General features: G+C 43.4%; 2 protein-coding genes across 3 annotated transcripts in view; one reads left to right on the forward strand and one right to left on the reverse strand.

The window, feature by feature from the left end:
• The window catches only part of TMOD4 (tropomodulin 4), a 38,107-nt gene extending 27,711 nt beyond the window's left edge, over positions 1-10,396 (forward strand). Inside the window, exons 5-10 of the mRNA XM_060758006.2 lie at positions 1,289-1,378; positions 3,848-3,978; positions 4,686-4,793; positions 4,906-5,049; positions 7,827-7,971; positions 8,160-10,396. Coding sequence (XP_060613989.2) covers positions 1,289-1,378; positions 3,848-3,978; positions 4,686-4,793; positions 4,906-5,049; positions 7,827-7,971; positions 8,160-8,182 — 641 coding nt within the window. The 3' untranslated portion in view covers positions 8,183-10,396. The remainder of the gene's footprint in view (positions 1-1,288; positions 1,379-3,847; positions 3,979-4,685; positions 4,794-4,905; positions 5,050-7,826; positions 7,972-8,159) is intronic.
• Positions 10,397-15,288: 4,892 nt separating this feature from the next.
• SCNM1 (sodium channel modifier 1) lies at positions 15,289-26,322 on the reverse strand. 2 transcript variants are annotated; one of them, XM_067472378.1, is made up of 9 exons: positions 25,891-26,322; positions 25,646-25,705; positions 23,549-23,619; positions 21,869-21,957; positions 20,916-21,013; positions 19,018-19,118; positions 18,764-18,927; positions 17,539-17,638; positions 15,289-15,502 (listed from the first exon to the last, which is right to left on the reverse strand). In XM_067472378.1, the coding sequence occupies exons 2-9, from the start codon at positions 25,694-25,696 to the stop codon at positions 15,403-15,405; spliced, it is 774 nt and encodes a 257-aa protein (XP_067328479.1). In that variant the 5' UTR covers positions 25,697-25,705; positions 25,891-26,322; the 3' UTR covers positions 15,289-15,402. The 2 variants fall into 2 exon arrangements, with proteins under 2 accessions (XP_067328479.1, XP_067328478.1); XM_067472377.1 differs by having other exon boundaries at positions 17,539-17,662; positions 25,891-26,321.
• Positions 26,323-26,365: the final 43 nt, after the last annotated feature.

The raw sequence follows: 26,365 nt of genomic DNA on the forward strand, positions 1-26,365 counted from the left end.
TTTTCCCCTCCTCCTTCCACCTCTTAATCTCTCTCTCCTTCCTTTCTTCTCTCAATCTCTTCCCTTCCTTCCTTCCCTCCCTCCCTCCCTCAATCCCTTCTCATACCTTCCTACCTTTCTTCCTTCCTTCTTTCCCCACTCCTTCCACCTCCTAATCTTTCTCTCCTTCCTTCCTTCTATCAATCTCTCTCCTTGCTTCCTTCTTTCTCCTTCCCTCCCTCTCTCCCTCAATCCCTTCTCATACCTTCCTTCCTTCTTTTCCCTTCCTCCTTCCACCTCTTAATTTCTTTCTCCTTCCTTCCTTCTCTCAATCTCTTTCCTTCCTTCCCTCCCCAATCCCTTCTCATACCTTCTTTCATTCCTTCCTTCCTTCTCTTAATCTCTCTCCTTCCTCTTTCTCCTTCCTTCCTTCCTTCCTTCCTTCCCTCCCTCAATCCCTTCTCGTACCTTCCTACCTTTCTTCCTTCCTTCTTTCTTTCCCCTCCCTCCTTCCACCTCTTAATCTCTCTCTTTCCTTCCTTCTCTTAATCTCTCTCCTTCCTTCCTTCCTTCCTTTCCTCCCTCAATCCCTTCTTGTACCTCCCTACCTTTCTTCCTTCCTTCTTTCTTTCCCCTCCCTCCTTCCACCTCTTAATCTCTCTCTCCCTTCCTTCTCTCAATCTCTCCTTCCGTCTTTTTCCTTCCTTCTTTCCTTCCCTCCCTCAATCCCTTCTCATGCCTTCCTATCTTCCTTCCTTCTTTCTCAATCCTTCCTTCCTTCTCTCAATCCCTTCTCTCTCTTTCCTCTCTTCCTTCCTTCCCTCAATCCCTTCTTTTTCCTCTCTAGCTTCCTTCCACCTCTCTCAGTCTTTCCTTCCTTCCTTTTTGCTAACGTTCCCTGCAAACACATTTCATAGAAAGCTGGTAAATAGCAATAACTGTCTGTACCCATCTGACCCTGTTGTGGGGGAAAGATTTGTGACCCCCTCCTCTTCTCCCCATATGTCTGCCCCACCAATTTTTATTGCCCTGGCGGCTCCCTGGCAGGTGTAAACGGATAGGGGCGAAGAAGGCAGCCCGAGGTGTCTGGTTTTAGTCTGGTCTTGGCGCCCGACCAGGGTCCGCCCGGCCTGCGAGGTGCTGAGCTTTGGGAATCGGAGAAGGATGCGGCACGGATAGGCCGAGAGGAGAGGAGGCGCCCTGACATCCTCTGGCCTTGCCAGCGCAGGAGGAAGCCAGAGAAATCATGTGGCACAGAAAGAGCATGGATGTTGCTTTTGTGACCTCTTCCGTCCCTTTTGCCTTGCAGCCATCCTGGGCATGTACACCCTCATGAGCAACAAGCAGTACTACGATGCCATTTGCAGCGGAAACATCACAAACACCGAAGGCATCAACAGTGAGTGCGCGCTCGCCTCCCCTTCTATCCTATATTCCAAGATCCTCGTGATGTATAGAATCCCAAAGGCCATATAGTCCAACTTCAGACTTCCACAATCAAAGCCCTCCTGACAGATGGCCATCTAGCCTCTGTTTTGAGACCTCCAACATGTGTAGCATCCAACGAGTCCAACCCTGGACTTTCACAACTAAATCCCTCCCGACAGATGGCAACCCAGCCTGTTTTGAGACCTCAAACATGTGTAACATCCAACGAGTCCAACTCTGGACTTCCACAACCAAAGCCCTCCCGACAGATGGCCACCCAGCCTCTGTTTTGTGACCTCCGACAAGTCTAACATCCAACGGGTCCAATCCTGGACTTCCACAACCAAAGCCCTCCTGACTGATGGCCATTCAGCCTCCAACAAGTATAACATCCCATGAGTCCAACTCTGGACTTCCACAACCAAAGCCCTCCTGACTGATGGCCATCCAGCCCCTGTTTTGGGACCTCCAACAAGTGTAACATCCCTCGGGTCCAATCCTGGACTTGTGTAACATCCAACGAGTCCAACCCTGGACTTCCACAACCAAAGCCCTCTCAACAGATGGCCACCCAGCCTCTGTTTTGAGATCTCCAATGAGTCCAACTCTGGACTTCCACAACCAAAGCCCTCCCAACAGATGGCCACCCAGCCTCTCTTTTGAGACCTCCAACAAGTGTAACATCCAATGAGTCCAACCCCGGACTTCCACAACCAAAGCCCTCCTGACATATGACAATTCAGTCTCTGTTTTGAGACCTCCAACAAGTGTAACATCCAACGAGTCCAACTCTGGACTTCCACAACCAAAGCCCACCCGACAGATGGCCATTCAGCCTCTGTTTTGGGACCTCCAACAAGTGTAACATCCAACGAGTCCAACTCTGGACTTCCACAACAAAAGCCCTCCTGACAGATGGCCATCCAGCCTCTGTTTTATGACACATCCAACAAGTGTAACATCCAACGAGTCCAATCCTCCTGACAGATGGCCACCCAGCCTCTGTTTTGAGACCTCCAATAAGTCTAACATTCAACTAGTCCAATTCTGGACTTCCACAACCAAAGCCCTCCTGACAGGTGGCCATGCAGCCTGTTTTGAGACCTCCAACAAGTCCAATCCTGGACTTCCACAACCAAAGCCCTCCTGACAGATGGCCATTCAGCTTCTGTTTTGGGACCTCCAATAAGTGTAGCATCCAATGAGTCCAACTATGAACTTCCACAACCAAAGCCCTCCTGACAGATGGCCATTCAGCCTCTGTTTTGGGACCTCCAATAAGTGTAGCATCCAATGAGTCCAACTATGAACTTCCACCACCAAAGCCCTCCAGACAGATGGCCATTCAGCCTCTGTTTTGGGACCTCCAATACGTGTAGCATCCAATTAGTCCAACTCTGGACTTCTACAACCAAAGCCCTCCTAACAGATGGCCATCCAGCCTCTGTTTTGAGACCCAACGTGTCCAACCCTGGACTTCCACAACCAAAGCCCTCCAGACAGATGGTCATTAAGCCTCTGTTTTGAGACCTTCAACAAGTGTAGCATCAAACGAGTCCAACTTTGGACTTCCACAACCAAAGCCCTCCCGACAGATGGCCATCCAGCCTCTGTTTTGAAATCCAGTGTGTCCAACCCTGGACTTCCACAACCAAAGCCCTCCCGACAGATGGTCACCCAGCCTCTGTTTTGGGACTTCCAACAAGTGTAGCATCCAACGAGTCCAACCTGGACTTCCACAAACAAAGCCCTCCTGCCAGATGGTCACCCAATCTCTGTTTTGGGACCTCCAACAAGTGTAGCATCCAACAAGCCCAACCCTGGACTTCCACAACCAAAGCCCTCCTGACAGATGGCCACCCAGCCTCTGTTTTGAGACCTCCAACAAGTGTAGCATCCAACAAGTCCAACCCTGGACTTCCATAACCAAAGCCCTCCTGACAGATGGCCATACAGCCTCTGTTTTGAGACCTCCAACAAGTGTAACATCCAACGAGTCCAACCTGGACTTCCACAAACAAAGCCCTCCTGCCAGATGGTCACCCAATCTCTGTTTTGGGACCTCCAACAAGTGTAGCATCCAACAAGCCCAACCCTGGACTTCCACAACCAAAGCCCTCCTGACAGATGGCCACCCAGCCTCTGTTTTGAGACCTCCAACAAGTGTAGCATCCAACAAGTCCAACCCTGGACTTCCATAACCAAAGCCCTCCTGACAGATGGCCATACAGCCTCTGTTTTGAGACCTCCAAAAAGTGTAACATCCAATGAGTCCAACCCTGGACTTCCACAACCAAAGTCCTCCTGACATAGATGTGGGCAAAATGTCAGGAGAGAATGCTTCTGGAACATGGTCATACAGCCTGGAAAACTCACTGCAACCCAGTTATTCCGGCCATGAAAGCTTTCGACAACAACAACAACTTGTCATCTTTTTCAGGTGTGGTGCAGCCAGATAAGTACAAACCGGTCCCGGACGAGCCCCCAAATCCTACAAACGTGGAGGAGACTTTAGCCAAAATCCAGAACAACGACAAAGATGTCGAGGAGGTGAACCTTAATAACATTAAGGTTAGTGTCCCAAGTTTTTGGATGCGAATCAGGATTTGTAGGGGGGGAAAGCCATGTTGGGGGTAGTGTCCTAAGAGTTGGAAAAGACCATTTAATCCAACTGCTTTGTGGACACAATCAAAGCCCTCCCAACAGATGGCCATTCAGCCTCTGCTTAACACAGTGTTGCCTGAACTGATCTTAAATTAAACAACTTTCCCGTGTTATCTCTCAGACCACATAATCTATTTTCGAATCTTATTTGTAAATGAAGACTTTTGTTGATCTAATAGCTACTACAGGTGGTTTCTCCTGGGAACCCTCCTTACCATTCAGCTCTTCACTCGATTCCTTATCTACTGTTGCTACTTCTGACTCCTCAGACTGGCTTTGAGGCCCTGCACTTTCCGAACCACTTTTCTAAAAGGGAGAAACATTATTTCCCAGATCTGAATTCCCCAGACTTGAGAGCCCATCATTCCCCCTTATCACTCAGCTCTTCACTCGATTCCTTATCTGCTGTTGCTACTTCTGACTCCTCAAACTGGCCTTGAGGCCCTGCACTTTCCGAACCAGTTTTCTCACAGGGAGAAACATTATTTCCCAGATCTGAATTCCCCAGACGTGAGAGCTCATCATTTTGTGCCACAGAAAAGCCCACAATCCTCTCTAAATCATCAGTTAAACCATCAGTCTCTGGCTGATTGACACTTGCTTCTTTTCTGTAGGACATTCCCATTCAGACCCTGATAGAAATCTGTGAAGCCATGAAAACCAACACTCAGGTGAAGAAGCTCAGCCTGGTGGCAACTCGGAGTAACGACCCAGTGGCACATGTAAGATTTTGGGGTGACCCCTTTGAGGACTTCCTCCTCCTCCATTTATCTCTTTAAGGAAGCCCTATTGTTTATTTCCAATGGTTTCTTATTTTTATGTGTCCCCCCCCAGGCTGTGGCTGAGATGCTGAAGGTGAACAAGACCCTCCAAACCCTCAATATCGAATCCAACTTCATCACCAGTGCTGGAATGATGGAGGTGATCAAGGCCATGAAGAGTAACACCATACTGTCCGAACTTAAGGTGGACAACCAGGTGAGGTGCTCGTCGTTTTGTTGATGTGGGCTTTGAGGTAGTTCTGCTTGTGATGTAGGTTCAGCACCAGAAAACCTGTCTCTGAGACAGCCATTCTTGGTTCTTGCGCAGCTTTGGTATTAAACAATGAAGAACTGATAATAGTAACCTGCACAGCTTGATATAATGCAAAGCTACTGTTGATAGCTTATGCAGCTTAGATCTTACATGTTCTAGAGCTATTGCTAGTAACCTGCGCAGCTTAGGTCTTGCATAATGTGCAGCTGTGCAGCTTTGGTCTTATATAATGAAGAGCTGATAATAGTAACCTGCACAGCTTTGTATAATGCAAAGCTACTGTTGGTAACTTATGCAGCTTAGATCTTGCATGTTATAGAGCTATTGCTAGTAACCTGCGCAGCTTAGGTCTTGCATAATGTGTAGCTGCGCAGGTTTGGTCTTATATAATGAAGTGCTGAGAAAAGTAATCTGCACAACTTTAGCTACTGAGAGCTACTGTTGGTAACCTATGCAGCTTAGATCTTGCAGAATGCAGAGCTGCGCAGCTTTGCTATTATATAATGAAGAGCTGCTAATAGTAACCTGCACAGCTTTATATAATGGAGAGCTACTGTTCGTACCCTATGCAGCTTAGATCTTGCATGTTATAGAGCTATTGCTAGTAACCTGCGCAGCTTAGGCCTTGCATAATGCAGAGCTGCGCAGCTTTGCTCTTATATAATGAAGAGCTGATAATAGTAACCTGCACAGCTTTATACAATGCAAAGCTACTGTTGGTAACTTATGCTGTTTAGGTCTTGCATGTTATAGAGCTATTGCTAGTAACCTGCGCAGCTTAGGCCTTGCATAATGCAGAGCTGCACAGCTTTGCTCTTATATAATGAAGAGCTGATAATAATAACCTGCACAGCTTTATATAATGGAGAGCTATTGTTTGTAACCTATGCAGCTTACATCTTGCATGTTATAGAGCTATTGCTAGTAACCTGTGCAGCTTAGGCCCCGCGTAATGCAGAGCTGCGCAGCTTAGGCCTTGTGTAATGCAGAGCTGCGCAGCTTTGGCCTTAGTTAAAGAAGAGCTGATAGTAGTAACCTGAACAGCTTTATATAATGCAAAGCTATTGTTGGTAACCTATGCAGATCTTGCATGTTATAGAGCTATTGCTAGTAACCTATGCAGCTTAGGCCTTGCATAATGCAGAGCTGCGCAGCTTAGGCCTTGCATAATGCAGAACTACGCAGCTTTGCTCTTATATAATGAAGAGCTGATAATAGTAATCTGCACAACTTTATACATGACTAACCCTGTATAATGGAGAGCTACTGTTGATAACCTATGCAGCTTGGACCTTGCGTAATGCAGAGCTGCGCAGCTTTGCTCTTATATAATGAAGAACTGATAATAATAACCTGCACAGCTTTATATAATGGAGCTACTGTTCCTACCCTATGCAGCTTAGATCTTGCATGTTATAGAGCTACTGCTAGTAACCTGTGCAGCTTAGGCCTTGCATAATGCAGAACTGCGCAGCTTTGGTCTTATATAAAAAAGAGCTGATAATAACAACCTGCACAGCTTTATATAATGGAGAGCTACTGTTCTTAACCCATGCTGCTTAGATCTTGCATGTTATAGAGCTATTGCTAATAACCTGTGCAGCTTAGGCCTTGCATAATGCAGAGCTGTGCAGCTTTGGTCTAATATAATGAAGAGCTGATAATAGTAATCTGCACAGCTTTATATAATGCAAAGCTACTGTTGGTAACTTATGCAGCTTAGGTCTTGCATGTTATAGAGCTATTGCTAGTAACCTGTGCAGCTTAGGCCCCACATAATGCAAAGCTGCGCAGCTTAGGCTTTGTGTAATGCAGAGCTGCGCAGCTTTGGTCTTATATAATGAAATGCTGAGAATAGTAATCTGCCCAACTTTATATAATGGAGAGCTACTGTTGGTAACTTATGCAGCTTAGGTCTTGCATGCTATTGCTAGTAACCTGCGCAGCTTAGGCCTTGCATAACGCAGAGCTGCACAGCTTTGCTCTTATATAATGAAGAGCTGATAATAATAACCTGCACAGCTTTATATAATGTTATATAAAAGCTATTGTTTGTAACCTATGCAGCTTACATCTTGCATGTTATAGAGCTATTGCTAGTAACCTGTGCAGCTTAGGCCTCGCATAATGTAGATCTGTGCAGTTTAGGTCTTGCATAATGTGCAGCTGCGCAGCCTTGGTCTTATATAATGAAGTGCTGGGAATAGTAATCTGCACAACTTTATATAATGGAGAGCTACTGTTGGTAACCTATGCAGCTTATATCTTGCATGTTATAGAGCTATTGCTAGTAACCTGTACAGCTTAGGTCTTGCATAATGCAGGGCTGTGCAGCTTAGGTCTTGCATAATGCAGAGCTGCGCAGCCTTGGTCTTATAAAATGAAGAGCTGATAATAATAACCTGCACAGCTTTATATAATGCAAAACTACTGTTGGTAACTTATGCAGCTTAGATCAATCATGTTATAAGGCTATTGCTAGTAGCCTGCGCAGCTTAGTTATTCCATACCTAAGCTGCGCTACGTTTTAGTAACCTGCGCAGCTTAGATCCTATATACCGTAAAGCTACTGTCAATAACCTATGCAGCTTAGGTTTTACATACTGCAGAACTACTGTTAGTGAACTGTGCACCTTAGGTCTTGCATGCTCTAAAGCTGCGCAGCGTAGGTCTTGCGTATTGTCTCTTTCATGTCTAATCCGTCTCCTTCCTCCTCCTAGCGCCAGCGATTGGGGGACTCCGTGGAGATGGAAATGGCTGCCATGATTGAAAACTCTCCCTCCATTACCCGTTTCGGATATCACTTCACACAGCAGGGACCAAGGGCCAGGGCTTCCATCGCTATCACTAGGAACAACGAACTACGTGAGTGCCACATACTCAGGGGGACCACGGGTGGGTACACGTTGAAGCCGACGTGAAAGTGTGTTTTCATAACCATGTTATGAAAACACACTGCAGCACACTTTAAGGATGCCTGCCATAGATGTGGGCGAAACATCAGGAGAGAATGCTTCTGGATCATGGCAACTCTGTTTTGATTTCCTTTGCAGGCCGCAAGCAGAAGAAGACATAATGGAGCCTCCCGCGACGCAATCCCGACTCCCTTTAGCTCCCGAATCCCTTTAACAACCCCCCGACCTTCCAAAGCTGGAGCCGGAAACAGCTGGTATCTTGTTGTTCCCCGTTCCCATCTCTCTGTTGCAATCTCAGGTTCTTTCTTTCTTTCCTCCTCCGAGAATGGAAGCGATCCCATCTTCCGATCATCACTGTAAATAAGGAGATGGATCCGACACCCTTTGCCTTCCTTCCCCCAGGGCCGAACTGGCTTTGTTCTTCGCTACGGACCAAAGGCAGTTGCAATCGTCCCGTCTTTCCTAGATAAGCTAATATTATTATTATTAAATTATTACGAGGCAACCGGCTCCTGGACATTTCCTGTTTTAGCATCCCGCGATCGATTTCCCTGCGTCGATTCATCTCGATTCCTTGCAAACGAGAAACCGGCCCACCTTCTTCTTCCAGGATGGAAGAACGGATTCTATCGGCATCACAACTAATCGTGTTGTGATAATCATACGAGGGTTGAATGAAAAGGAATGCGTCCACCTTCTTTACTTGGGTTTGGATGGGAATATTTTAATAAAGCAAACGCATAAATAATCCTTAGAATGTGCTCTTTAACTACCACTATTCACTTTTCCACATAACCACCAGACAAATGGATACATTTCTGCCAACGATGAAGAAGTTTTCTGAAGCCGTCGCAGAAGAAGTCGACACTCTGTTTCCACAACCAGCGTCAGCATCCTGGATACCCATCGTGCACAGATCTTCCGGTAGCCAAGCAAAGCAATAATGTGACCCACTATTCACTTTTTCATACACCAGACAATCGGATACATTTCTGCCAACGATGAAGAAGTTTTCTGAAGCCGTCACAGAAGAAGTCGACACTCTGTTTTCACAACTAGCGTCAGCATCCTGGATACCCATCGTGCACAGATCTTCTGATAGCCAAGCAAAGCAATAATGTGACCCACACATAATCACCAGACAATTGGATACATTTCTGCCAATGATGAACAAGTTTTCTGAAGCCGTCGCAGAAGAAGTCGACACTCTGTTTCCACAACCAGCGTCTCATAGTTCTCTCAAAGTCTCCAATAGGAGCATAATAATGTCCCCGCAGATCTTCTCTCATTATTGGGAACAGATGGAAGTCAATGGTGCTAAATCTGGACTGTATGGAGGATGCCATACGGTGGTGAGATCCAGTCTCTGAAGTTCTGCTGTGGTGGCATGTGAAGTGTGTTGTCTGGCATTGTCATGCTGCAAGAAAACATTTCCCTTTTCCTTTTGGACCCTTGTTAGCTGTTGTTTCAAAGTTTGCAGCGCTGTGATGTATTGCTCTGGAATTATTGTTGTTCCATGTTCAAGGATATCAACATGGATAACACCATCTGCATCCCAGAACACTGTTGCCATGATTTTTCCAGCTGAGGGCTGTGTCTTGAATTGCTTTTTCTGGGGCAAGTATTTGAACAACATACGTTGCATTGGCCGACCATCTGCGCAGGGTTCCATACTTTGCCCTTTAACAACACAACCGTTCAATGCTAAGGCTTCCCGCCAAAATGGAACTGTAGAGGAGAGTCTACTGAACAAGCCAGTACCTGCTGCATACCAGTACTGCCATCTGCTAAGGAGTTACGAAGGTGGAGGAATTACTTTTCACTTTAACAATGCAACCATTCAATGCTAAGGCTTCCCGCTGAAATGGAACTGTAGAGGAGTGTCTACTGAACAAGCTAGTACTTGCCGCATACCAGTACTGCCATCTGTTGAGGAGTTACGAAGGTGGAGGCATTACTTTTCACTTTAACAACACAACCATTCAATGCGAAGGCTTCCCACCAAAATGGAACTGTAGAGGAGAGTCTACAGAACAAGCCAGTACCTGCCGCATTCCAGTATTGCCATCTGTTGAGGAGTTACGAAGGTGGAGGCATTACTTTTCACTTTAACAACACAACCATTCAATGCTAAGGCTTCCCACCAAAATGGAACTGTACAGGAGAGTCTACTGAACAAGCCAATACCTGCCGCATACCAGTACTGCCATCTGTTGAGGAGTTACGAAGGTGGAGGCATGACTTTTCATTCAACCCTCGTAACATTTTGGGAGCACTCTATCTCAGGAAATCCTTACCACCGCTCTGCAAAATAAGGTCAACAACTTCCCGAGAGAGAGAATCGGAGGCAAATAAAAGCAAATGACCGTATCGAACGTCGTTGCCTTCGCTCTTAATTCTCATTTAAACACCCCCCCCCCCCAAGATGCAATAATGATTTTTATTTATTATTAGGCAGCAAATATATAATATTATAATATTATAATAAGAAATATGGGAACGTCTTGCGTTCCCAAGAGCCAACAACCCTTCTTATTTTGACGACCGCGGATGCCAGCTGGCTTTCCCCCAGGGACCATGACTAATATTTTTCTTTTATGGGCACAGCGATATTAGGAAGACATGTCAGACCGCCTTGGGGCATCATAAACACCATCTGCGAAGGGACGAAGGCTACAGCCAACGGTGTTCTGGCCAATGGCCACCACATTAAGGGGGAAACTAGTGCTCCTTTCCCCACCAGTGAACACAAGGTGATAGGCTTTGGGGACCCCTATTATTATTATTATTATTATTATTATTATTATTATTATTTACTAGCTACAATTCAGAGGTTGAATGGCCATCTGTTGGGAGGGCTTTGACTGTGCAGAAGGAGGTTGGACTGGATGGCCCTTGGGGTTCTCTTCCAAATCTATAATTCTACAATTCAGAAGTTGGATGGCCATCTGTTGGGAGGGCTTTGACTATGCAGAAAGGGGTTGGACTGGATGGCTCTTGGGATTCCCTTCCAACTCTGTAATTTTTCAGTTCCGAGGTTAGATGACCATCTGTCGGGAAGGCTTTCACTGTGCAGAGGGGGACTGGACTGGATGACACTTGGAGTTCCCTTCCAACTCTATAATTCTGCAATCCAGAGGCGGATGGCCATCTGATGGGAGGGCTTTGACTGTGCAGAGGGAGTTGGACTGGATGGCCCTTGGGGTTCTCTTCCGACTCTATGATTCTACAATTCAGAGGTTGGATGGCCATCTACTTGGAGGGCTTTGATTGTGAAGGGGGTTGGACTGGATGGTCCTTGGGGTTCCCTTCCGACTCTATGATTTTACAATTCAGAAGCTGGGTGACCATCTGTCGGGAGGGCTTGACTCTGCGTTCCTGCCTGGCAGAAGGGGTTTGGATTGGATGGCTCTTGAAGGTCCCTTCTAACTATTATTTATAATTCAGAAGCTGGATGGCCATCTGTCAGGAGGGCTTTGCCTGTGCAGAAGGAGGTTGGACTGGATGGCCCTTGGGGTTCCCTTTCAACTCTATGATCCCACAACTCAGAGGCTGGGTGGCCATCTGTCAGGAGAGCTTTAACTGTGAAGGGGGTTGGACTGGATGGCCCTTGAGGTTCCCTTCCAATTCTGCAATCCAGAGGCTGGATGTCCATCTGCCAGGAGGGCTTTGACTGTGCAGAAGGTGATTGGACTGGATGACCCTTGGGGTTCACTTCTGACTCTATAATTCTACAAGTCAGAGGTTGGAAGGACATCTGTCGGTAGGGCTTTCGCTGTGCAGAAAGGGATTGGACTGGATGACCCTTGGGGTTCCCTTTTGACTCTATGATTCTTCAATTCAGAGGTTAGATGACCATCTGTTGGGACAGCTTTGGCTGTGAAGGGGGTTGAACTAGATGGCCTTTGGGGTTCCCTTTTGAATCTATAATTCTGCAATTCAGAGGCTGGTTGGCCATCTGTTGAGAGGGCTCTGACTGTGCCTTCCTGCCTGACAGAAGAGGGTTGGACTGGATGGCTCTATGATTCTACAATTCAGAGGCTGGGTGGCCATCTACTGGGAGGGCTTTGACTGTGCAGAAGGAGGTTGGACGAGCTGACCCTTGGGGTTTCCCTCCGACTCTATGATTCCTCAATTCAGAGGTTAGATGACCATCTGTTGGGACAGCTTTGACTGCAAAGGGGGTTGGACTAGATGGCCCTTGGGGTTCCCTTCCGACTCTATGATTCTACAATTCAGAGGCTGGGTGGTCATCTGTCGGGAGGGCTTTGACAGTGCAGAAGGGGGGTTGGACTGGATGGCCCTTGGGTTTCCCTTCCATGATTCTACAACTCAGAGTCTGAATGGCCATCTGTCAGGAGGGCTTTGACTGTGCAGAAGGGGGTTGGAGTAGATGACCCTTCTGACTATAATTCCACAATTCAGAGGCTGGATGGCCATCTGTCGGGAGGGCTCTGACTGTGTATTAGTACTAATGTTATTTCTTTCCAAATGATATTAATAAATTCTTATTCTTATTCTTATTATTAAATACACAATAATATTAGTACACAGCTAACAAGATCACTATGTACTAATCTTGTTGTGTATATAATAATAATAATAATAATAATAATAATAATAAGGGAGCTGGACTGGATGACCTTTAGGGTTCCCTTCCATGATTCTACAACTCAAGAGGCTGGATGGCCATCTGTTGGGAGGGCTCTGACTGTGCAGAAGGGGTTGGACTGGATGACCTTTAGGGTTCCCTTCCATGATTGTACAACTTAGAGGCTGGAAGGCCATCTGTTGGGAGGGCTCTGACTGTGCAGAAGGGGTTGGACTGGATGACCTTTAGGGTTCCCTTCCATGATTGTACAACTTAGAGGCTTGATGGCCATCTGTTGGGAGGGCTCTGACTGTGCAGAAGGGGGTTTGGACTGGATGACCTTTAGGGTTCCCTTCCATGATTGTACAACTCACAGTCTGGATGGCCATCTGTCGGGAGGACTCTGACTGTGCAGAAGGGGGGTTGGACTGGATGACCTTTAGGGTTCCCTTCCATGATTCTACAACTCAGAGTCTGGATGGCCATCTGTCGGGAGGGCTCTGACTGTGCAGAAGTAGGTTGGACTGGATGACCTTTGGGGATCCCTTCCAACGCTAGGGTTCTATAAGGAGCTGCCACACTGGAGAATTCTCCCAGCAGGTGGTGGACGTGGCTGGGCAAGCGGGCGAGGAGCCCCTTCCCTTTGGTGTATTTATACCCCCCGCAGGGATCAGCAGACGAAATGGAGACCGTGGGGCTCAGGTTGCACCCATCTCTTGGACGGCGTCGGGACGGAACGAGCAAAGCAGTGGGAGGAACGAAGCTGAATCCCAAATACAACCACGTCCTTTGCTTCCTTTCTCGTTTTGCAAGGCTAAAGGTGTTCTACCTGTCGGACCATTGGACCATCTCACGGAGGATTGGAGGACGTCACACTCGCCGTGTTTGACAACGACAGCTGGGCCGAGACGGAGGGCCGGGAGGGAGCCAACAAAAATAAAAAAGACGGTGGGGGGGGGGGGGGAACGTCAGGAGGTCTTCGGTCGGAGTTTGGCGTCAGCAAAGTCGGGCCGCCGTGTTCCAAACGTCCGGCCAAAAACAAAGCAAGCGTCCTGTTGCCACACTCCTGCTGTGCAGCAAATGGGCATCTCGATGGTTTTCGCTACCCAAAAAATAAGGAGTATGGAAAAGGAAAGAATATTGTTGAATTCTGTAATAGAGGCTGAATGGCCATCTGCTGGGCAGGATCGGATTGTGCCTTCCTGCCTGGCAGAAGGGAGTTGGACTGGATGCCCTTTGAAATCTTTTCCATCCATCTATCTATCTATCTATCTATCTATCTAACCATCCATCCCTCCATCCATCTAGATATCTTTAAATAGAGGCTGGATGGCCATCTGCTGGGAGGGATTGAATTGTGCCTTCCTGCCTGGCAGAAGGGAGTTGGACTGGATGCCCTTTGAAATCTTTTCCATCTATCTATCTATCTATCTATCTATCTATCTATCTAACCATCCATCCCTCCATCCATCTAGATATCTTTAAATAGAGGCTGGATGGCCATCTGCTGGGAGGGATTGAATTGTGCCTTCCTGCCTGGAAGATGACCCTTGGGATCCTTCCAACTTTAGGATTCTATCTATCTATTTGTTTATCTATTATGTCCTTCTCTGGACTTCTTCAAATCGAGGCTGGATGGTCATCTACTGGAAGGGATCGGATTGTGCTTTCCTGTCTGGCAGAAGGGGGTTGGACTGGATGGCCATTGGTATCCTTTCCAACTTTAGAATTCTTTCTACCTATTTATCTATCCATCCATCCATCTGGAGATCTTTAAATAGAGGCTGGATGGCCATCTGCTGGGAGGGATTGGATTGTGCCTTCCTGCCTGGCAGAAGGGGGTTGGACTGGATGGCCATTGGGTTCCTTTCCAACTTTAGGATTCTATCTATCCATCCATCCATCCATCCATCCATCTGGATATCTTTAAATAGAGGCCGGATGGCCATCTGCTGGGAGGGATCGGATTGTGCCTTCCTGTCTGGCAGAAGGGGGTTGGACTGGATGGCCATTGGGTTCCTTTCCAACTTTAGGATTCTATCTATCCATCCATCTGGATATCTTTAAATAGAGGCCGGATGGCCATCTGCTGGGAGGGATTGGATTGTGCTTTCCTGTCTGGCAGAAGGGGGTTGGACTGGATGGCCATTGGGTTCCTTTCCAACTTTAGGATTCTATCTATCCATCCATCTGGATATCTTTATATAGAGGCTGGATGGCCATCTGCTGGGAGGGATCGGATTGTGCCTTCCTGCCTGGCAGAAGGGGGTTGGACTGGATGGCCATTGGAATCCTTTCCAACTTTAGGATTCTATCTATCTATCTATCTATCTATCTATCTATCTATCTATCTATCTATCTATCTATCCATCCATCCATTCATCCATCCATCTGGATATCTTTAAATAGAGGCTGGATGGCCATCTGCTGGGAGGGATCGGATTCTGTCTGGCAGAAGAGGGTTGGACTGGATGGCCTTTGGGTTCCTTTCCAACTTTAAGATTCTATCTATCTGTCTGTCTGTCTGTCTGTCTATTATGTCCTATGGAGATCTTAAAATAGAGGGTGGATGGCCATCTGTAGGGAAGGCTTTGATTGTGCTTTCAAGCAATGGATGGCCCTTGTGAGTGCATTCCAACTCTATATCTCTAAGAAAGAAAAGGGCAGCCTACAAAATTAGTACCCATTTTCCTCTTTATCATCAGCCCATCACCTGAAATAAAACCTTTTTTTGGGGAACGTGCCCGGCTGGCGGCATTTCTGCAAAGGCCCCGTCCTGGGGCAAAGTGGTCACAACAGCGCCAGGGGCGGAGGTTCCTCTTCGTCCGAGTCGAATTCGGCATTCTCGTCTTTGACCCATTTCCCGGTGCCATCTTGGACCCAACCAGAGCTGCCAAAGAAGGCAAGGAAACCAGATTTGTCAAGGAAACACAATGAACCAACTCCTCCAGCAGAGAAGAGTCCTTTGTCCCACCCCGGTCATTCCACAGATATATAAACCCTTTTTCCTAATTCCAACAGACCTCACTCCCTCTGAGGATGCTTGCCATAGATGCAGGCGAAACGTCAGGAGAGAATGCCTCTAGAACATGACCCTATAGCCCGAAAAAACCCACGAGAATCTATTATTGTTGTTGTTGTTGTTGTTATTATTATTATTATTATTACATACACAACAAGATTAGTACATAGCTAACAAGATCACTATGTACTAATCTTGTGTATATAACAACAATTATTATTATTGGAAAATAAATAACATTGTTATTATTGCTACTACTACTACTACTACTATTATTATTATTATATACACAACAAGACTAGTACATATACAACAAGATTAGTACACAGCTAACAAGATCACTATGTACTAATCTTGTGTATATAACAATAATGTATTATTATTATTAGAAAATAAATAGCATTATTATTGTTATAATTATTGTTATTATTATTATAATTATTATTATATACACAACAAGATTTGTACATATACAACAAGATTAGTACACAGCTAACAAGATCACTATGTACTAATCTTGTGTATATAATAATAAATTATTATTATTTGAAAAGAAATGACATTATTATTATTATTATTATTATATACACTACAAATTAGTACATAGGTAATCTTGTACATTTATTATTATTATTATTATTATTATTATTATTATTATTATTATATACACTACAAATTAGTACACAGGTAATCTTGTTGTACATTTATTATTATTATTATTATTATTATAAAACATTATTATTATTATTATTATTATTATTATTATTTATACAACAAGATTAGTACATACACACTATTGCACTAGTACTAATATGTACTAATCTTGTTGTGTATATAACAATTATTTATTACTATTATTGGAAAATAAATAACATTATTATTATTATTATTATTATTATTATATACACAAGATTAGTACACAGCTAACAAGATCACTATGTACTAATCTTGTTTTGTATATTATAATTAATAATAATAATAATAATAATGTTATTTATTTTCAAATGATAATAAAAATATTACTCTTATATACACAACAAGATTAGTACACAGCTAACAAGATCACTATGTAATAACCTTGTTGTGTATATAATAATAATAATAATAATAATAATAATAATAATATAATAATAATAATAATAATAATAATAATATTAAGGGGGCTGGACTGGATGACCTTTGGGGATCCCTTCCAGCTGATAATAAATTATTATTAAATACACAATAAGATGAGTACACAGCTAACAAGATCACTATGTAGTAACCTTGTTGTGTATATAATAATAATAATAATAATAATAATAATAATAATAATAATAATAATGGAGCTGGACTGGATGACCTTTGGGGATCTCTTCCAGCTGATAATACATTATTATTAAATACACAATAAGATTAGTACACAGCTAACAAGATCACTATGTACTAACCTTGTTGTGTATATAATAATAATAATAATAATAATAATAATAATAAATTATTGGAAAAGAAATAACATTATTATCATCATTATTATTATTATTATTATATACACAGCGAGATTAGTACACAGCTAACAAGATTACTATGTAGTAACCTTGTTGTGTATATAATAATAATAATAATAATAATAATAATAATTAATTGAAAAGAAAACATTATTATTATTATTATTATTATATACATAGCAAGATTAGTATACAGCTAACAAGATCACTATGTACTACTCTTATTGTGTATATAATAATAATAATAATAATAATAATAATAATAATAAATAACATTATTATTATTATTATTATTATACACACAGCGAGATTAGTACACACAACTAACAAGATCACTATGTCCTAATCCTGGCGGCAGGAATTTCCGCTCCAATGTTGTGTTATTAAATACTAATAATATTAATAATGGCCTCTTACCTTTTTAGCTTCAGGTAATGTTCAAGGACGCGCCGCTTTTCTGGCGTGATCTCGCTGCCTTTGGGAGAGGATGCCTTTTTCCTACGGCTGCCTTCCTTCTCTAAAGGAGAACCTTGCAATGAATCTGAAATCAAGACAGACACTAATCAGTTCCTCTGTCCACGTGCAAAGTGCCAAAGCCAGATGAATTCGTTTTGGTTTTCCAGATAGCAAGAGTGCAGTTTTCTAAAGTATTGTCGAAGGCTTTCATGGCCGGAATCACTGGGTTGTTGTAGGTTTTTCGGACTATATAGTCATGTTCTAGAAGCATTCTCTCCTGATGTTTCGCCTCCATCTATGGCAAGCATCCTCAGAGGTAGTGAGGATGCCTGCCATAGATGCAGGCGAAACGTCAGGAGAGAATGTTTCCAGAACATGGCCATATAGCCCAAAAAACCTACAACAACCCAGTATTTCTCCTTCTCTGCCAAAGAGGGCTGGTGCCTCACAAAACTACAATTCCCATTACTCCACCAGCATTCACATTTGGCCATATTGAGTATTCGTGCCAAGTTTGGTCCAGATCCATCATTGTTTGAGTCCACAGTGCTCTCTGGATGTAGGTGAACTACAACTCCCAAACTCAAGGTCAATGCCCACCAAACCCTTCCAGTATTTTCCGTTGGTCATGGGCGTTCTGTGTGCCAAGTTTGGATAAATTCCATCATTGGTGGAGTTCAGAATGCTTTTTGATTGTAGGCGAACTATAAATCCCAGCAACTACAACTCACAAACATCAAGATTTATTTCCCCCAAACTCCACCAGTGTTCACATTTGGCTATATTGAGTACTCACGCCAAGATTGGTTGAACTGATCCATCATTGTTTGACTCCACAGTGCTCTCTGGATGTAGGTGAACTACAACTCTCAAGATCAATGCCCACCAAACCCTTCCACTATTTTCTGTTGGTCATGGGCGTTCTGTGTGCCAAGTTTGGTCAATTCTATCATTGGTGGAGTTCATAATGCTCTTTGATGGTAGGTGAACTATAAATCCCAGCAACTACAACTCCCAAATGTGAAGGTCTATTTTCCCCAAACTCCACCAGTGTTCACATTTGGCCATATTGATGCCAAGTTTGGTCCAGATCTATCATTCTTTGAGTCCACAGTGCTCTCTGGACATAGGTGAACTACAACTCCCAAACTCAAGGTCAATGCCCACCAAACCCTTCCAGTATTACCTGACCCTGGAAGATGCACTGTTTGTACGGTTTCCGTGATAGCGGGTTCGTTTTCCGCCTTCGTTGGCGCAGAGTTCCCGGACTCGGACCCGTCTTCCTTCTTGGCGTGTTGCGATAACATATGGATCCGGGAGTTACTTGGGTTTGGCTCGCTTCCGGTCTCCCTGTCCCAAGTAAACAACAATATATGATTCCTGGGATCAGCAAAAATTCCCCGAAAGTATCGACGAACTAAAAAGTCTCCTTTTCCTCACCTCGTCCGCCGACAACAACTGTTATACGGGGCGGCTTTCAATAAAGCATTTTGGGTGATTTTCTTGGTCGATGCAAGTAAAGGAGCCGGGCCAGGGGTCGTCTGAAGGGAGACAAAACCAACAAAATATTTCACATTTCCCAAAGTATATCAAAATATTTCACATTTTCCAAAGTATATCAAAATATTCTGAATATCAAAATATTCTACATTTTCCAAAGTATATCAAAATATTCTATATTTTCCAAAGTATATCAAAATATTTTACATTTTCTAAAATATATCAAAATATTCTGAATATCAAAATATTCTACATTTTCTAAAGTGTATCAAAATATTCTCCATTTCCCAAAGTATATAAAAATATTCTAAAGCACATAAAAATATTTTCCATTTTCCAAAGTTTCTCAAAATTATTTACATTTTCCAACGTATATCAAAATATTTTATGTTTTCCAAAGTATATCTAAATATTCTCCATTTTCCAAAGTATATCTAAATATTTTATATTTTCTAAAGTATATGAAAGTATTTTACATTTTCAAAACTACATCAAAATATTCTCCATTTTCCAAAGTATATCAAAATATTTATTTTACGTTTTCTAAAGTATATCAAAATATTTCACATTTCCCAAATTATTTCAAAATATTCTCCATTTTCCAAAGTATATCAAAATATTCTCCATTTTCCAAAGTATATCAAAATATTCTCCATTTTCCAAAGTATATCAAAATATTCTCCATTTTCCAAAGTATATCAAAATATTTTACATTTTCCAAAGTATATCAAAATATTTTCCATTTTCTAAAATATAGCAAAATATTTTACATTTCCCAAAGTATATCAAAATATTTTACGTTTTTCAAAGTATATTATAATATTCTACATTTTCTAGAGTGTATCAAAATATTCTCCATTTTCTAAAGTATATCAAAATATTTTCTATTTTCTAAAGTATATCAAAATATTCTACGTTTCCCAAAGTGTATCAAAATATTCTACCTTTTCCAAAGTGTATCAAAATATTTTATGCCAAAATATTCTACGTTTTCCAAAGTATATCTAAATATTGTACATTTTCCAAACTATATTAAAATATTTTCCATAGTCTACATTTTCCAAATTGTATCAAAATATTTTATACTTTCTAAAGTATATCAAAATATTTTCCATTTTCTAAAGTATACCAAAGTATATCAAAATATTTTCTATTTTCCAAAGTATATCAAAATATTTTCCATTTTCCAAAGTATATCAAAATATTCTATATTTTCCAAAGTATATCAAAATATTTTCCATTTTCCAAAGTATATCAAAATATTCTATATTTTCCAAAGTATATCAAAATATTTTCCATTTTCCAAAGTGTATCAAAATATTCTACGTTTTCTAAAATGTATCAAAATATTTTCCGTTTTCCAAAGTATCAAAATATTCTAAAGTACATAAAAATATTTTACATTTTCTAAAGTATATCTAAATATTCTCCATTTTCCAAAGTATATCTAAATATTCTACGTTTCCCAAAGTATATTAAAATATTTTACGTTTTCCAAAGTGTATCAAAATATTCTCCATTTTCCAAAGTAAATCTAAATATTTTCCATTTTCCAAAGTATAACAAAGTATTTTCCATTTTCCAAAGTATATCAGAATATTCTACATTTTCCAAAGTAGATCAAAATATTTTACATTTGCCAAACTATATTAAAATATTCTACATTTTCCAAAGTACAGCAAAATATTCTATACTTTCCAAAGAATAGCAAAATATTCCACATTTCCCAAAGTATATCTAAATATTCTCCATTTTTGCAATCTGCAAACAGGAATGTTTCAACTAAAGGCACAATAGGGTCCCTTGAAAGGTCCAGTTGGGAAGGAGTTCAGATTTACCTGTGACCCGGAAGCTTCCGCTTGGAGGTAGGCTTCGTGCTGGCGCTTCTCGATTTCGTTCTCAAGGGAACGCTTCTTCCCGTAAAACTTCTGCAAACCTATGATATATATATATTTATGGAGAGGGAATGAATTACAAAGTTGATATCGCTCGAACTGCCATGGCTCGATGCCATGGAAGTTGTAGTCCTTACAAGGGACTTTTACCTTCTCTGCCAAAGAGAACTACAAATCCCAGGATCCCCTAATGTTTAGTCATGTCAACAGTCAAATCCCAAAGAGAACTACAAATCCCAGGATCCCCTAGTGTTTAGTCACGCCAACAGTCAAATCCCAGACCTTCCTCTGCCAAAGAGAACTACAAATCCCAGGATCCTCTAGTGTTTAGTCATGTCAACAGTCAAATCCCAAAGAGAACTACAAATCCCAGGATCCCCCAATGTTTAGTCATGTCAACAGTCAAATCCCAAAGAGAATACAAATCCCAGGATCCTCTAGTGTTTAGTCATGTCAACAGGCAAATCCCAGACCTTCCTCTGCCAAAGAGAACTACAAATCCCAGGATCCTCTAGTGTTTAGTCATGTCAACAGTCAAATCCCAAAGAGAACTACAAATCCCAGGATCTCTTAGTGTTTAGGCATGTCAACAAGCAAATCCCAGACCTTCCTCTGCCAAAGAGAACTACAAATCCCAGGATCCCTTAGTGTTTAGGCATGTCAACAGTCAAATCCCTGACCTTCCTCTGCCAAAGAGAACTACAAATCCCAGGATCCCCTAGTGTTTAGTCATGTCAACAGTCAAATCCCAAAGAGAACTACAAATCCCAGGGTCCCCTAGTGTTTACTCATGTCAACAGTCAAATCCCAGACCTTCCTGTTCTTTCACACAACACTGTGGCTGACTACAACTCCCATCATTCCCAGCCCAGAGTGGCTGCAGAACTATGACTTACTGAGCAGGTGCTTCTTCCCGGAACGGTGGACCGTGAGCATGTCAAGAGTGTCAAAGACTGGCCTGTGGAAGCAGACGCTGCAGCTGTACCTGGGACAGAAGGTGATGGGGAGGAAAACACTCAGTGAACTAGAACTCAGTACCCTGCTAAGAAAAAGGCAGAGTATTGGCAGGCGAGGAGAAAGAAGGAAAGGAAGGGAGGAAGGAGACGGGATTGAGAGAAGGGAGGAAGGAGAGAGAGACTGAGATAGGTGGAAGGAGGGAGGGAAGGAGGGAAGAAAGGAAGGAAGGAGAGAGGGATTAAGAGGTGGAAGGAGGGAAGGGAAAGAAGGAAGGAAGGAAGGAAGGAAGGAAGGAAGGAAGGAAGGAAGGAAGGAAAGAATGAGAAGGGATTGGGGGAAGGAAGGAAGGAAGGAGAAGGGATTGAGAGAAGGAAGGAAGGAAGGAGAAGGGATTGAGGGGAAGGAAGGAAGGAAGGAGAAAGAGATTAAGAGGTGGAAGGAGGGAAGGGAAGGGAAGGAAAGAAAGAAAGAGAAGGGATTGGGGAAGGAAGGAAAGGGAAGGAAGGAGAAGGGATTGAGAGAAGGAAGGAAGGAAGGAAGGAGAGAGAGATTAAGAGGTGGAAGGAGGGAAGGGAAAGAAGGAAAGAAGGTAGGAAGGAAAGAATGAGAAGGGATTGAAGGAAGGAAGGAAGGAAGGTGGGAGAGAGAGATTGAGGTGGAAGGTGGGAAGAGAAAGAAGGAAGGAAGGAAAGAAGGAGAGAGAAGGAAGCAAGATTGAGATAGGTGGAAGAAGGGAAGAAAGGAAGGAGAAGGGATTGAGAGAGAAGGAAGGAAGGAGAGAGACTGAGATAAGTGGAAGAGGGAGGGAGGGAGGGAGGGAGGGAAGGAGGGAAGGAAGGAAGGAAGGAAGGAAGGAAGGAAGGAAGGAAGGAAGGAGAAGGGATTTAGAGAAGGAAGGAAGGAAGGAGAGAGAGAGATTAAGAGGTGGAAGAAGGGAAGGGAAAGAAAGAATGAGGGAAGAAAGGTAGGAAGGAATGAGAAGGGATTGAGAGAAGGAAGGAAAGATTAAGAGAGGAGGAAGCAAGGAGTGCGATAGGTGGAAGGAGGGAAGGAAGGAAGGAAGGAAGGAAGGAAGGAAGGAAGGAAGGAGGGAGAAGGGATTGAGAGAAGGAAGGAGAGAGATTAAGAAGTGGAAGGAGGGAGGTGAAAAAGGAAGGAAGGGAGGATTGTGAGAGAAGGAAGGAAGGAGAGATACTGAGATAGATGGAAGGAGGGAAGGAAATAGGGGAGGAAGGGAGGAGAAGGGATTTAGAGAAGGAAGGAAGGAGAGAGAGAGAGATTAAGAAGTGGAAGAAGGGAGTGGAAAGAAGGAAGGAGGGAAGAAAGGTAGGAAAGAATGAGAAGGGAGTGAGAGAAGGAAGGAAAGATTAAGAGAGGAGGAAGCAAGGAGTACGATAGGTGGAAGGAGGGAAGGAAGGAAGGAAGGAAGGAAGGAAGGAAGGAAGGAAGGAAGGAGAAGGGATTGAGAGAAGGAAGGAAGGAGAGAGATGAGAAGAAGGAAGATGGGAGGAAGAATGGTAGAAAAAACAAATTGGGAGAAGGAAGGAGGAAAGGGAAAGAGGAAGCAAAGGGAGGGGATGAAGGGAGGAAAGGAGGAAGGAAGAGAGAGGGATGCTGACCTGCCATCTCTCAGGAGCAAGGCTTCGTCTTCCGGGATATAGTTGGCCAAAAGGTCCGCAACTCTTCTTTTCTGGAGGAGAAGAAAAAGATTTTAAAAGGAAGGAAAACTTTAAGACAAACAGGCCACCCAAAGCACTCTGCACATGCTCAGTGGGTGCCTTGCCTTGCCTTTTTGCCTGCTGGAAGCACAGGGCACCTCTGAGCATGCACAGAGTGCACCCAGCCTGCAGAGTTTGGCCACTGCTACCCCAGTTATTTCCACAGTGCATCTATACCAGGCATGGGCAAACTTCGGCTCTCCCTCCAGGTGTTTTGGACTACAACTCCCACAATTCCTAGAAGCCAAATTTGGACACAAGACGCCTCTCAGGCCAACGAGTGGCCATCACTCCTAAAAACAATGAAAAACACAACAGAAGGGACTTAAAAGCCAAAAAACAACACAAAACCAAAACATTACAATGCACGCGCAAAACCACACATATATACACAAACACACCTATATACCTACACACACACACAACACATACACGGAAAGAAGGAAGGAAGGAAGGAAGGAGAGAAGGAGGGAGAGAAAGAAGGAAAGAAAGGCAGAGAAGGAAGAAGGGAGAGAAAGAGGGAGAGAAGAAGGAGGGAAGGAAAAAGAAGGATAGAGAAGGAAGGAGGGAGAGAAGAAGGAGGGAAAAAGAGAAGGAAGGAAAAAAAGAATGGAGAAGGAAGGAGAGAAGGAGGGAGAGAAAGAGGGAAGGAGAGAAGGAAGGAAAGAAAGAAAGGTAGAGAAGGAAGGAGAGAGAGAAGAAGGAGGGAAAAAGAGAAGGAAGGAAAAAAAGAATGGTGAAGGAAGGAGAGAAGGAGGGAGAGAAAGAGGGAAGGAGAGAAGGAAGGAAAGAATGAAGGGTAGAGAAGAAAGGTGGGAGAGAAAGAGGGAGAGAAGAAGGAGGGAAGGAAAGAAAAAAGAAGGATAGAAAAAGAAGGAGAGAAAGAGGGAAAGAAGGAGGGAAGGAGTGAAAGAAGGAAAGAAAGAAAAGTAGAGAAGGAAGGAGAGAGAGAAGGAGGAGGGAAAAATAGAAGGAAGGAGAGAAAGAGGGAAGGAGAGAAGGAAGGAAAGAAGGAAAGAAAGAAAGAAAGGTAGAGAAGGAAGGTGGGAGAGAAAGAGGGAGAGAAGAAGGAGGGAAGATTGAGAAGGAAAGAAAAAAGGATAGAGAAAGAAGGAAGGAGAGAAGGAGGGAAAGAAGGAGGGAAGGAGAGAAAGAAGGAAGGAAAGAAAGAAAAGTAGAGAAGGAAGGAGAGAGAGAAGAAGGAGGGGAAAAGAGAAGGAAGGGAAAAAATGGAGAAGGAAGGAGAGAAGGAGGGAGAGAAAGAGGGAAGGAGAGAAGGAAGGAAAGAAGGGTATATAGAAGGAAGGAAGAAAGGAGGGAAGGAAGGAAAGAGAAAGAATGAAATAAAAAAGGGAAAGAGGGAAAGAAGGAGAGAAGGAGCAAAAGAGAGAAAGAGAGAGGGAAGGAAGAAAGGAGACAAGGAAGGATGGAACCACAGAGCAAAGGAAGCGAGAAAAGAAACAGGTAGGGAAGAAAGAAAGAAGAAGGGAAAGAAAAAGAGGAAAGGAAGGAAAGAAGGAAGGAAGAAAGGAGAGAAAGAAGGAGGGAAGTTTGGCCACAGCAACGCGTGGCAGGTACAGCTAATAATATTATAAACATTATATGCATATACAATATATTATATTATAATGCAGTGTACATGCACTGTGGCCAAACTCTGCAGGCTGGGAGCACTCTGTACATGCTCAGAGGCACCCTGTGCTTTCCAGCAAGCAAAAAGGCAAGGCAAAATAGCGACTGAGCATGTGCAAAGTGCTTTGGGTGGCTTGTTTACATAGTCCTTGGCTCAGAGGTGCCCTGTGCTTTCCAGCAAACTAAAAGGCAAGGCAGCCACTGAGCATGTGCAGAGTGCTTTGGGTGGCTTACATAGGATCTGGATTTTGCAGGAAATGGCAACTATTCAACATGGGAAACAGCATGGACCCTTTCCAAAGGAATAATATGGCATTTTACCCCCAAATGGACCCCTCTTTTGCCCCCACTTCCTTTCCCACTCACCTTGAGGACGTTGAGTTGGCTGGGGTCGTCTCCTTCCCTCTTGAAGGACATCCTTTCCCCCTAAAATAAAAGAAAAAACACCCCAAATTATGCAAGGTTTCCCTTCTAAAGTTGCAAAAATCCCAGGACTACAACTCCCATTGTGCACTACAACTCCCAGCATGCATTAAAACCCCCAATTGCTTGCACCAAACAGGGCTCTGCTTCTGAGAGACTGCATCACCCCCAAACTATGCAATGCTTACCTTCTAGCGTTGCAAACATCCCAGGACTACAACTCCCATTGTGCACTACAACTCCCAGCATGCACTACAACTCTCTGTTGTTTGCACTACTCAGGGCACTGCATCTAAGAGACTGCACTGCTCCCAAATAATCTCTGCTTCCCTTCTAGCGTTGCAAACATCCCAGGACTACAACTCCCATTGTGCACTACAACTCCCAGCATGCACTAAAACCCCCAATTGTTTGCATCAATCAGGGCTCTGCTTCTAAGAAACTGCATCACCTCCAAACAATGCAATGTTTACCTTCTAGCGTTGCAAACATCCCAGGACTACAACTCCCAGTGTGCACTACAACTCCCAGCATGCACTACAACTCTCAGTTGCTTGCACCAATCAGGGCTTTGCTTCCAAGAGACTGCATTGCCCGAAATGCCTCTGGGCTCTTTCTTTCCCTTGTTTACTTCCTGGAGAGGGGAAAGAACTACATCTCCCA

The sequence above is a fragment of the Anolis sagrei genome, chromosome 12 (assembly GCF_037176765.1).
Source record: "Anolis sagrei isolate rAnoSag1 chromosome 12, rAnoSag1.mat, whole genome shotgun sequence".
Lineage (NCBI taxonomy): Eukaryota > Metazoa > Chordata > Lepidosauria > Squamata > Dactyloidae > Anolis > Anolis sagrei.